General features: G+C 40.1%; 1 protein-coding gene across 3 annotated transcripts in view; it reads right to left on the reverse strand.

The window, feature by feature from the left end:
* The window catches only part of mpdz (multiple PDZ domain crumbs cell polarity complex component), a 46123-nt gene extending 33739 nt beyond the window's left edge, over positions 1-12384 (reverse strand). For all 3 annotated transcript variants that reach the window (XM_022758731.1, XM_022758730.1, XM_022758729.1), the window contains exons 1-11: positions 12321-12384; positions 9868-9953; positions 7852-8018; positions 5180-5341; positions 4695-4834; positions 4039-4252; positions 3430-3552; positions 2760-2960; positions 1972-2074; positions 1024-1112; positions 44-278 (exon numbers count right to left, since the gene is read on the reverse strand). In XM_022758731.1, coding sequence (XP_022614452.1) covers positions 44-278; positions 1024-1112; positions 1972-2074; positions 2760-2960; positions 3430-3552; positions 4039-4252; positions 4695-4834; positions 5180-5341; positions 7852-8018; positions 9868-9883 — 1450 coding nt within the window. In that variant the 5' untranslated portion in view covers positions 9884-9953; positions 12321-12384. The remainder of the gene's footprint in view (positions 1-43; positions 279-1023; positions 1113-1971; positions 2075-2759; positions 2961-3429; positions 3553-4038; positions 4253-4694; positions 4835-5179; positions 5342-7851; positions 8019-9867; positions 9954-12320) is intronic.
* Between the last annotated feature and the right edge of the window lie 429 nt (positions 12385-12813).

A 12813-nucleotide genomic window follows, 5' to 3' on the forward strand; every position in this document is an offset into this window, starting at 1 on the left:
TCCTATCCTCATTAAATTTCTCTCACTTTATCCTTTATCCTACCTTCCACAGCCTCCTCAGCCTTCTTCCTCTCCAGCTCGAGCTCCCTCATGACGGTGGTGGTGGTGGGGATGGTGGTAGAGGGGGGCAGGATGGTGACACTGGGGGCCACAGCAGGGGGGATCTCATCAGGCCTGAAGCCCCGCCGGATCAGCTTAAGATGGACTGTCTGGCCGGTATGTCTGAGCACTTCCACAGCCTGTTGATTGGTGTATCCCTGTATGTTTACACCATCGACCTGCAGAGGGCGATCATTTGTGAGCCCATGGATTTAATCGGGGCAAAAGACCTTGTGCATACATTACGAATGTGCTTAAATGCCATCAATATTCTTGTTTGACATAGGTGAAATTGAAATGAAAAGGATCAAAGTGATTATAAAAACCAGCAGGCATACACAGAAACAAAGTGCTGCACATGGGTATTCCAATCTATTTTAGCAATTCACTTTATTTATTTAGATCATTGTGGGCAGGTGAGAACAGTTTAATAAATTCATAGCCAATTAAGTTCCTAATTTGAGTCCCAAAGCACATTATCATTTACACTTAAGGACAAAACTCAATCAAGCACACCTACCCACACACACATCAATATACCCAAACAAAACAAGAGTTTGGGAGAACTTGAGGAAAAACAGGCCGACATTAACATCGTGTTTCAAAAGATGAAGGAAATTACACACAGTTTAACTTCATTGTTAATGTCCTGCAGTAATGAAATTAAAACTTAATTGCTCCATTGTGCTAATTCAAGACTTTTTTTTTTTTTTTTAATATTCACAGTCACAAAAACACTTTATGAACTATCAGTTAATTGTGAATTATTCAAAATTATGTATCTCATTATTTCCCTCCACTGACTGAATGAGTAAATGTGATCACTGTAATTGATAATCCAAAACATTCCCTGCATATTTTACCTCATGCAACTGAAGACAGAGAAAATAGTAATAGCTACAAAGAGCATAATGGGGTACTTACAGCTATTATCTGGTCTCCCACATGAATACGGCCATCTTGATCTACGGCGCTGTCTTTTGTTATACTCTTAACAAAAATACCAGAGGGCTCTGAGAAGTCAAAACAAGACAAAAAACATTAAAGGCATGAGGAAGATTGCCATGAATCATGACATTAAATAAGACTCAAGGAGAAAAGGAAACAGATGTGGTAGAGCTTGATGGTAAGAGTCAGTTAGACAGCATGTTTATAAGTCATAAACATTGATGTTTCGAACCCGGTGCACTTAAGCCTACCTTGGAAATAAAAAGAATGTAGAGCACTTTTCAGGCAAGGCAGTTAAATATTCAATTCAATTCCATTCAATGAATATAACATGCTATAATAAAAGGCCTTCTGTGGTGCTATTTATTGTAGCTAATGGCTAGAATTTTTAAGGCAGATAGAATTGAAAACATATTTGAAAGTTGCATTAATTGCTTGTTTTTGTTTATTTATTTTACTATTTTGCACATCGAGAGCAGTGGAAAAAGCTAAAAACACAACACTGACACCACCATATATAGTTGCTTTATTGTCAAAGTGTTTGCAAACGACTGCCATATCCATTAGACATGGAGCAACATTAGCATTCATTTCAAGCTGTGTTTCTGTTCTGATAAATATAAGTACCGATATATTCGCCCTTTTTTAGCTCTGTTTTGGACTCCTGATAAAAATAAAAATAAAATCTTTCTCTTTAGCTGCTAAATACACAAAGCTAACATTTCACTATTTGGTCAATTAGCATAACCTGTGATAAAACTGGGTTTGAGCAACCCCTTTCACATTTCACATTTCATCCATTGTTTATATGCTAGAAAAATATTGATCAATGCAGCTTTTAAATGTATAATGTATGTATGTAATTAAATATCAATATGATGCTTAATTGATTAAAATGATCATCTGTTGTGACAAGGTACTCACCTGAATTTTTATCTCCAACATATCCAGCAATGGTGATCCCTAGTCCCTGGGCGTTCTTGGTAAGGCTCACATCAAACGCTTCAGTCTCCTCTTCTTCATAGCCCTGTGAAAAGATGAATGCGAATGACAAGTCAACATCAACTAAGCAAATAAAAGTAAAGGATAATTCATTTGACAACAGTGGAAAAGCAAGTCATGACATTTGAGTCATCTGACTGCACCACATGTTAACCAAAATACAGTTTTCAACTTTGATTAATGAGTTCTCTGAACCTGTCAGCCATTAAAAAAAAAACAAAAAAAAAAACACACAGCTTATGTCTGGCATCAAAAGGGTGTTCGTCATTAAATATAGTGAGTCACTGAAATTCATTCACATTTAAATAGGGCTGACTGTTGAGAATGGCTATGAAATTGTTGCTGAAGTGCTGTTCCTGAGAAACTAAAGCAGCATCTGCACTCAAAAGTGTGAGTCACAGGTGATATAACCTGCAATATTCTTTAATTCCATTTATCCAGGGCTGTCAAGAGGTAAGAACAGATAAAACTAGAGATGAAAGACCTGAACTTAAGGTCTGAAGTGTTCTTGATATAAGTGTATAACTCTGAATGTGTGTCATATATGATAATCAATCATCCTCTTGATATTGACAAAGTGTTTTACTATAGGGATTCTTCATATGGTGAAATCCATTTCATGTGACTGGCAGCATCCCCTTTTTATAAGGATTTGTATCAACTTCCTGTCACTTTTTTGGTTTACATTACAGTGAAACAGCCTCTCTCACCTGTTGTTCATTGACAGTGGGGAGCACCACAGGCATTACCGCAGAGACTGAGGGATTCTCGTCTACAGGACCCCTGGTAACCACCAGCTTCACCCTGTTGCCACACTGCCTAAGGACCTGTGCCACCTGTTCACTGCCCATGCTGTACAGGTCAGTTTCCCCAATTCTCAGGATGTGGTCTCCACTGCGCAGGCGGCCATCCTGAGGTAGAAAGGTTTTTTTTTTTTTAGTCTTAGTCTGTGTAGCTACAGTAGAAATCAAACCCATAATGAGACTGTCACTACCAAAGAAAAGACAGAGTGACAGTTAATTCTGTGCTTGCTTGCAATTAACTCACTCTCATTATACCCAGCTGACAAGAGTCATCTCTCTACAACACTGAAAGTGTCATAAAATACCAAAAAATCATCTTTTTATAGTATTCTCTGTATAAATAACTATTAACAACGCTAAAGCCTCCCAATGCCAGTTCCCAAAGAAAATAGAGATGCATTAATCAGCCTGTGTATATTCTCATTTGTCCAGGTCATGGTATCCTAAAGGAGTTTTTTTTATCAAAACGCAACTGGACTTTGATTATTTGTCTGGGAAATAAACAAATAAACAAATAATCAAAGTCCAGTTGCGTTTTGATAAAAAACTCCTTTAGGAGATGCATTAATGTGATCACCTGATCAGCTATGCCTCCGGGGAGAATGGTTTTGACAATAACTCCAGTGGTCTTGCCTCCCACAATACCAAATCCAAGGCCAGTGCCATCGTTGACCAGCTCAATTGTCTCCACGTGCTGCCACTGGGTAGAGGAAAAAGAAAGACACAATATGGCTGGTGTGAAGTCTAGAAATTTTGTGGGAATACTTGAGAGATTAACTTTAGAACGTAGAGTTTCAGTTATCCAGTTAAAACATTAAATATCTACAAAAGCTTTGGTTTTGGGTATGTAATATCCAGATGTAATATATAAAAGGTGTATTCATTGGAAATATAGTGTTATTTACTGCAATACAAGGACAACTTTGAAGTAGCACATCTTGATCTTGTGCTGTGTGCTGCCATGTGCCTCTGGTAGTCACACTGCCAGGCGGGATTGAGATGCTATGGGTCTGTGCATATGTGTGATTTGTTATGTGAATGTCAAAACAAGCATGTGTGCATATTCCTAGCATATGCATAAACTGGAAGAGTCTAGGTCTCCACTTAAACGTCTGGTCAGACTGTGAACCCTGTATGTTCTCATACAGACCACTGTTCTCTGTTTGCTGTATGAATGTATTTATACCGCGCTGGAGTTGGCTGACAGTGTACTGGCAGCAGAGGGCGTGCGGGACACCACAGGACTGGTCAGCTGAGGTATTGGTCCTCTTGCCACTGTGAGCTGCACCCTCTCTGAAGCACTCTGCAGGATGCCTATGGCCTGCTGGTGGGTCACTGTCTGGTCCAGGGGCTGGCCATTGATGGCCAAGATCTGGTCAGCTTCTTTGAGCTTTCCATCACTGTATGGACAGAAGCAGAGAGTGTCATTTAGAAAATGTTGTCAGAGCCTCTGACACTTAAACTCAGTCTGTCTCTGATACTTGTTTCAGTGACACTGTAATTTTTGCTTGCAGTTTTGGTTAGATTTTGTCCAGTTTCTCTGAAGGTTAAAATTGTATATTTTAGTTTTTGTTCCTCCTTGAATAAAATTCATTAAACTCTGGAGATGTTTTGAAGTTGTGAAAAGAATAGTTTCGGCAACTGTTATGGTTCATTCAAAGAATACATGAGAAATCCACAGTCTGAGCAAAATAAAAATTTCTCTAACTTTTTCATTCTAATTCATCAACTGGCAAGATGTTGAAAAACTTTCTGGAATGCTAACTTCGTTGTGAAAAGATTTTAATCACATTTGAAATCTTTCATAGCTCTATGAATGATGGCATGTTGATTCATACATACCAGTGAGCCACACTCCCTGGTTGAATTTCCTGGATGAAGATGCCGAGCTCTCCGCGGTTCTCGCTCTTCAGGCCCACCACGCTGAAGCCCAGACCTCCTGACACTGGCTTCTGCAGCTCCACATGTGTCACGTAGCGCCCCTGTGTCACATACACACACACACACACACACACATGTACACTTTGGCCCCCCGTGGTGATTCACTATAGCATCAAAGCTACAGGCAGCGTTTAGAAGTCTATTTGAAGTGCCTCAAGAGGGAAGAGCACTGTCTGTGGTGTGTGGTTTCGACCGTCTTTAGTTTGAAGACTAATTCAAGGTGATCTACCTATTCACAGATGAGGTGCTGATTTGTCTTAATCTGGTAAAATGAGCAAAACATTTAAAAATGTGGTAATAATTCTACTGGGACCTGACAGAATGACACTATATTAGCCTATAATATTACACTGATATCATAACACAGGCGTTTGAGTTGGTTGTACCTGTGCCATGGACTGAATAATATGATCGAATTCTTCGGTTGACGTCTTCCCATTAATGTGTGTGGCAGCTGGTATATCTGAATAGGAGACATGGCTTCCATTGGGCTTCGCCGCTGTGATGTGATCGGCAGGGTCACTCCCACGTGATGCTGGGACGCTCCCCTGAAAAAAGAAATAAAGAGGCCTGTAGCGAGTGATGTCGCAAACTGCAGATTGATGGATTATTCTGATATGCGTTTTCATCTAAATACATGCGTAAAATAACACTATAGAGGCAAATCAAATTGAAAAGGACACTGGACCTTCACTATAAAAGCTGTGGCTTGGTTTCCAGTTTGAATGCTAAATCAAACAATTTTGGATTTCTGATCTTGGACACCGCAGCAATTCTGGCATTAATCCCATCCAAAGACAATTAAAAGTTTAAACAAAAACCATCATGGCTCGTTTATACGATGAACGTAAACATTTATCAAGTTTAATTTTAGGCACAAAAACCCTGAGGCGTGGGTGTCTAAAACCACAGGGATGGCGGATAGTTTGTTGTCCCACCATGATTAGCTGGATCTATGGCAGCCTAATCCTTCAGGAGATAATGGCACTTAGCTGATGTTCCAACAATGACTAGGCTCCAAATACAATATTTCTGTCATGGTGGGGGAAAAGCATCACTGGCCATCTGGATGCCTTAATGTGCTTGGGTTTTAATTACTGCAATGACTTTAGTTCTGTGACAGATGAATTACATGAATGCGACAACTACATAAAACAGTGTTTTTCCGATTTCATTAGCCAAAGGCTGTAATGTTTATGGCCATCTGAACTGGATTCAATTCAGATGGTCATATCGATTCACAGCGATAATTTCATAAACACTCTATTTGGCATATGGCACTGACAAGCAGAAGCTGTCCTTGTGAACTTGTGCATTTGCATAAGGAAGTTGACAGTTTAACTTTCAGAGCTTGAGAAACATGTACAGTAAAATTATGCCTCCTTTAAATACAGTCCCAAATTGGTCCTCAGAAACAAAAGTCCATTGGACAGGATACATTAGTGCTGCACAGTGCAAACAAAACCCTATGGGCCGGGCTAAGTTAGCGTAGCATGCTGCTAAGTTGCTGTCCTCATGCATAAGCTTTGTTAGCTGGGGCCTTGCTAAGAGGATTAAAGTTCCAGTTTGGTTCTTGCACATTTAAGAAATTGTTTCTGCCCCACTTCACACGGTGGCAGCGGCCTCTTTCTCATTGGAGAGTAGGGCCTCGTCGCCATAGCGACATGGGCTGAGCAAGGCCTAACTAGCAGAGCCAGAAGACGGACAGTGTGTGTGTTTATGTGTCTGGCTCTTGTCTCACAACAAAACACAAAAGGCAGCCTCTCTCCAAATTGTTTCTGCTTAAGGGGGGCAAACAAGTGCAGCTGGGTTTGGAAGCTCTATAAAAGACATAACAGAGGAACATGTATTTGTTGTAGTTTCTGAAATATGTCTCTTTACCATTGTCACAACATGGAATGGGTCCATTTTAAGAACTGAGGGGACTTTACGATGAATGGCTGCTTGATGAATTTTGCTCAGTAAAACAAACACATAGCCATCAGACACACACACACACACACACAGGAATGTACCCCTTTTGAAATAAGCTAAATCGCCAGCACACAAAAATGCCAGCAGGGCTTTTATAATCTAAATTCCACAAGGGGCAAAAAGCTCGAGCATCCCTGCCTCCCACTGCATAGCTCAAATATTTTCGTCTCTATTTCTCAAATGCTTACCCTGGCCCCTTTCCACTGTGACTTAAGAGCTTTTTCCTTCCACTCAAATGTTCAATTCTCAATGGGGGAGAATCAGCTTGAAAAAGAGTTCCCGTCTTTAGACCAACTATCTCTGCTCATGTACCCATATTATATCTGGCTCATGTGAACCCTGACAGCAATTTGGCCATAGCAGCAATACAACTGGGGATGGAGACTGAAAGGAGTGAGGGCGTGTGTCTTGACATGAGCCAGAAACAGCATCAGGGAGGTCACCCAGGAAACAGGGAAGATAAATAGCGAGACACAGGTAATGCAGGAATTTCAATTTCAACCTTTTTCTGGATGATCTTATGGTCTAACCACTGACAATAGACTGCTCCACAATGCCACTCAACTCTGTCTTTGAAGTACAGGCCTTATTTCCTGAACACACTTGTAGTAGACAAAAATCCAGTACTATAAATTGCACAACAGCAACAAAATGAATGGAGTCATAATACTGCACAGACATACAGAACATATAAACAAATGGATGGTAATGATAAGTTATATTGCTCCCTCTCCTGCCTCAACCCCTCCTTGTCCAACAGCATAATAGGAAAAGAAAGACAAATTGGCTTTTATTTCTCATCAAACATGATGACTTCTATTTATATTACTTCTGTACTCACAAAGTATGACGCTGCCATCTGGCATTGTGGCAAGTTTATACTCATTTATTAATAATGCAGAACTTCACATGACCATAATCTTGTAACCTCTTCATGACCTCCCATGGTGGCTTGGCATCCTGGGAACCCAGCACCACTCCCTTGTATTACATATATCAAGACTTAACTTTTAGTAGATGAAACAGTCCTGTAGGTATGTTTATTGCATTATTATGGATAGGAGTGTATGGATATGGAGTTTACCTGGTCTCTGAGATGCTGGACAGACTTCTGCAAGGCCAGGATCTGGTGGAAGAGGGGGCTCTGGAGCACTGATTTAAGCAGGCTGAGCTTCTCCTCAGTGGGCACCTCCCCTCGCTCCTTCAGTTTGGCCTGGAGACGCTCCACTGCCTGCAAGGCACGCTGTGTATCTGCAAGCCGTCGAATATTTCAGTGACAGCCCGGGCCGGAGTGAAGGAGTGGATTGGGGGGGGGGGGGGGGGGGGGGGGGGGGGCGTGGAAAGGGGTGGTGAGACAGAGGCTTTATCAGTACAGGGCAGAGATAGTGAGACAGGGAAGGGTGTGTGGAAATGACCTTATCTATTCATTTAAATATCCTTATTTAATGTTACCTTCAATAATGTGCTTGTTAAAAATATACAGTTTCCCATAACCATTTGGCAAATGCCTTAAATTTATGACTTTATGTTTAACAATGACATGTAAATTAAGCATCGAGGGAGGATGGAGAAGCCACACATCACAACCTGTAGGCTTAGCTAAGGCTGACTGGTGCTCAACAGACCTTACTATATTGAAATCACGTAGCATCAGGTTTTTCACAAGAAAAAAAAAAAAACAACAAAAAAAACCCTCTATTTTCAACACACTGTTTGTTTCCAGAATAGCAATATTTCCTTTTTTTTGCCTTTAGGGTCAATTGTGGGTTGCACAGGAGCATAGAATGGGTATCAAGAGGAAAAGATAAAAAAGAAAAAAAACAGGCCGGCCACAGTTTGCTTGCTGGACCCTGCATAAGCCCCACAATCGAGCAACTCCAGAGAGGCTTGTTAGCGAGTTTGGGCCAGCCCAACGTCATCTGGACAAAAATCAAGCAATTTCCAAAGCTCACCAACTGTGACTAACACCTAATAGGGCGTGCACAAGGTCCAAAGCACTTTTTGCACTGAGATGCTTTGTTGTTTGAACAAAGGTTGTAAACAAGCCAATAACACTTGAGCCTCAGCAGATATTTTTTCTGTTTGCCACTGGACCCTATGCAGGTACCTGTATTGTTTTCATTGCTCTCGCCTCAGTGTGCATAATGAGGAGTCCCACCAGAGTGTGACGTATGTGTGTTTGTTTGCATTTGTGTGTGTTCTAAAAGGTAGGGTGTTCTTGTAGTAGAGCGTAGGGATGGCAAAATTTTAAATGTCCAATTTTTTTTTTTTTTTTCACTAATTTCATTTTTGTCAGATCTGAATTCTGATTTGAATTCTGTAATTTCAAATACAGTTTCTTTAAATGTGAGGTAAAACTAGAATTGAAATGATTAAAGCCACAACTGGTGCATAATACCCCATTGCCCCAACCTGCACATTGTGACCAACTGTACAGGGTAAACATGGCTGTCTTGAGAGTGGCCACTGATTGCAGCTTTAAAGATTAAGCTGGTCACACCAAGTTGGCTCCTTTTCTTGACAGCTGGAAAAATACATCTCAATGGGGACAAACACACAATCAAATATATAGCAACATTATCAGATATGGCAACATTGGCAGTCCACAAGCTTTGAACTGAATCCAGGGCCTCTTACACTGGTTGAGAAAACTCACAGCAGGGGCCAAATGTTGGATGCAGAGCCAGCAAAGACAGATACCCAACTGACTAGACCAAACCCCTTTGCAAAAACTGCTCATTTAAAAAAATGAAATTAAAACAAAAGAAGTCTCGGTGAGTGCACAGCAGCAATATTCCATTCTGTGTCTTGTTTATCACAGTATTTTTGAATCTTTATTAGACTTGAGTATTTGTAATGGCATCACAATAATGTCACCGTGACAACACGAGATGCTAAAGCTTGGCCTGTTTCAGTTTAATAAGTGACAGAAATAGGCAAGAAAAATAAACATTTAATAGATGTAAGGGATACAAGCCTGTGGTATACACCAATTGTAAAATGTACTTTAATGAACTTCTACTAAAAACTACAATAAATAACTGAGTGACTCAATCAGGTGTATGTGGCGGCCATCAAACAGTACGATATGATGACTTACCCATTGTTTCAATCATTTTCTTTATTCCAGGTGAATGTGATTTCTCTCCATTAACAGCAGTTTCACACTCTCCCCTTGTTCAAGGCCTGCAAAGAAAAACGGTGTTTTATGTTTTTTTCTTAACAATCAGAGGACTGAATATCAGGACACAAATTCAGCCACACACACACACACACACACTCATACAAACAGAAAATAAGAGCAGCAAAGGCTCATTCTCCTCTGAACCCAACCTCTTTCACATTCTCTATTGAAAAGGTCAACATGAAAGGGAAATTTTCTTTCTTTCCTTTCTGCCTGGCCCATATTTATCTCTTAAGAATGGTTCATCAAAAAATCAAAGAGTAATCATTGTGCTAACGAACTGTAAGCTATTTACTGAGTCCCAGCACAGTGCCACCGAGTCTCTTTACAAGCAGCCTGTTTGAGCACACATCTACTGTAGGTCGTTGGTTCCTTTACAGCTGACTAATGCTCTTATTGATAGATTAACACCTGGTAATTTACATTCTTGGGACTTCATTCAATGCACTTTGGCTCATGTCTGAATATGAATGTCCATTGTTCTTCTAGATAAATATATCCATATTCTTCTTGCTGAGACAACATTTTGATGATTAATAATCCCATGCAGGCAAACAATCTTATCAGTTATTTTAAACCTAACATAACAACCGTCTTGCGTCATTATTTCAGTGTCCAGTTTCACTAGTTTTGCTTTTATTTATTTATTTATGTTTGGGGGATTTTTTAGACATTACATACATTTATCTAGATATCTAAATTAAATTCATGCTACTCTGTAATTCAAAATGCAGGTGCTTCGTAATACATAGACAGTAGCTAAACTACATACATAAGCATTTTATCTACCTACCTTTAAACATCACACCTTTAAAGCCTAATGATAACATATTACGGTGGTTTTGTCTTTACATTTGACTGATGCTTTCATTAAGGGTGTGATGCCTGTCAACTCCCATCTCATGAACATTACACTTGACTTTAGAAGTGGCTTTGTTATAAGCATGGCATGACTCAGGGAGACATTACACGATTAAAGGAGATCGGTAAGATAATTAAAAGCCCTATACAGACTCTTAGAATAGCTACAGTGCATGTGGCAACAGGATCACCACAGCACTGGTTTGTTTATGTTCATTCCATTTGCTTCATCTGCTGTATGGTTATAACTTTCCAACTGACAAATGAGCTTTCTAAATACAGCATGTGGCTGCTGTGTATTTTGTTTGTCTTAAACCTGTGAATTTGTTTCATGTACTGGTGTAAAGTCAAACTTATTTTGGAGCAGTTTCTTTACTGATAATTTGCTGCATGAAAAGATATCAGTGCTGCATAAATATGATTATCTTTACTACTTTATTAGTGCTATTGAAACACTTATTCAATTAACTGTATGACCACCCAAATGACGATTCAACAGACTGATATTCTGTCTTATAGAAATAGGCTATATACATTTCACAGTCCTATAATATTGTAATATGATATGGTCTTGGCTTTTAATTAGTTTATCTGTATAGTGGCTTTATAGCCTACTTTTTTTTAATTTTATTTTTTTTACATTTTCTCTTGAGCTATTACAATATTACAGAGACAATGGAGTATTATATATGTTGCTTTCAGGGACACAAGTTGAGTGTCCGTTCTAATATATTGGTCTTGTAAAAAAGTACGGTAGATGGTTCCTTAAGCTGCACAATGGCTTGTAATGATTCACTGAAGGCCTAAGGAACTCGTTAGCGTCTGTTTCAAAGTGAACCAAAACCCAAAACATGGGAGCTTTAAGGTGCATTTACCCCGAAAATAACCGTTGGTGAAGTCGTGGCTGAGCTTTGCCGTGACCACAAAAATCTAATAATAACAGGTTGTCATTTTACCGTGTAGGCAAGTTCTTTTCCAAAATAATAGGCGATGTCGGTCGACTAGGCTACGTCCCTACTTAATACTTTATAATGTTAGTAAAGCGTTTTCTATGTCCCTACTTAATACTTTATAATGTTAGTAAAGCGGTTTGTTAGTATTTTGAATATAGTCGCCAAGGCACTTGGGACAATCCGCTTTTCTCAACTCCTCCTCCTCCTCCGTCTTCCCCATCTCATCCATGGAGCAAGAAAGCAACAGGCTTCCGACGAGGAGACGGTAAAGAAGTTAAGTAGTATCGCTGGTTTGTGGCTAAAAATACCCACGGTGGCTACTTACAGTATACATAAAACACTTTACAGTTGAAAACAGACACTTAAAGCTGTTTAAATCCCGTCTTTCTTGCGTAGTGACCAAACGCGACAACAGGCGTCTCAGAATATTTCCCCCTCATTAGCGACATTGTAGCGAACAAAGGCGACTCTTTCAAAACCTGCAGTTATTTGTTTAATTACAAAATGTTCAGTCACATTTCCTCGAGCGAAACTTATCAGAAAATAACCACTTACATGAGTGTGGAGCCTTTAGTTTCCCGGCGGCCAGCGTCCTAGCCTATCCTCTGTTGTCCTGCGGCTAACGGCGCACTGACTGGGGCTTAAAGATGGGGCGTAGTGTAACTCGATCTTCTATGGACATTTTCGGCGATAGCGGCAGAGTAGAGCTGGGACTGAAGCGCCGCTTGCTGGCTGTGCTGACGCGTAGGCCTGAGATGTCAAACCTGGCTCCCAACTCCAGCCAAGGCTACAGTCAAATCATACAATAACTAAAATGAATCTAATGTGGCCCGTTTGACATTTTATGGAGGTATGGAGCAGAAGTTGGTTGTTAAGCCTGTGTTGCATTCAAGTTCCCATAAAAGCAGGCTTCATGGCAGCTTCATTAGGCCTATATTTTTCATGTAGATCCAGAAAATAACCACTAAGCTACTCCTATATTGGAACACTGCCTGTGCCTAAGTATCCTGACCCCAGAAACCCCAAATGAGCCAGTTTGTGATGTTTT

The sequence above is a fragment of the Seriola dumerili genome, unplaced genomic scaffold (genome assembly GCF_002260705.1).
Source record: "Seriola dumerili isolate Sdu_G_001 unplaced genomic scaffold, Sdu_1.0 BDQW01000309.1, whole genome shotgun sequence".
Taxonomy (NCBI): domain Eukaryota; kingdom Metazoa; phylum Chordata; class Actinopteri; order Carangiformes; family Carangidae; genus Seriola; species Seriola dumerili.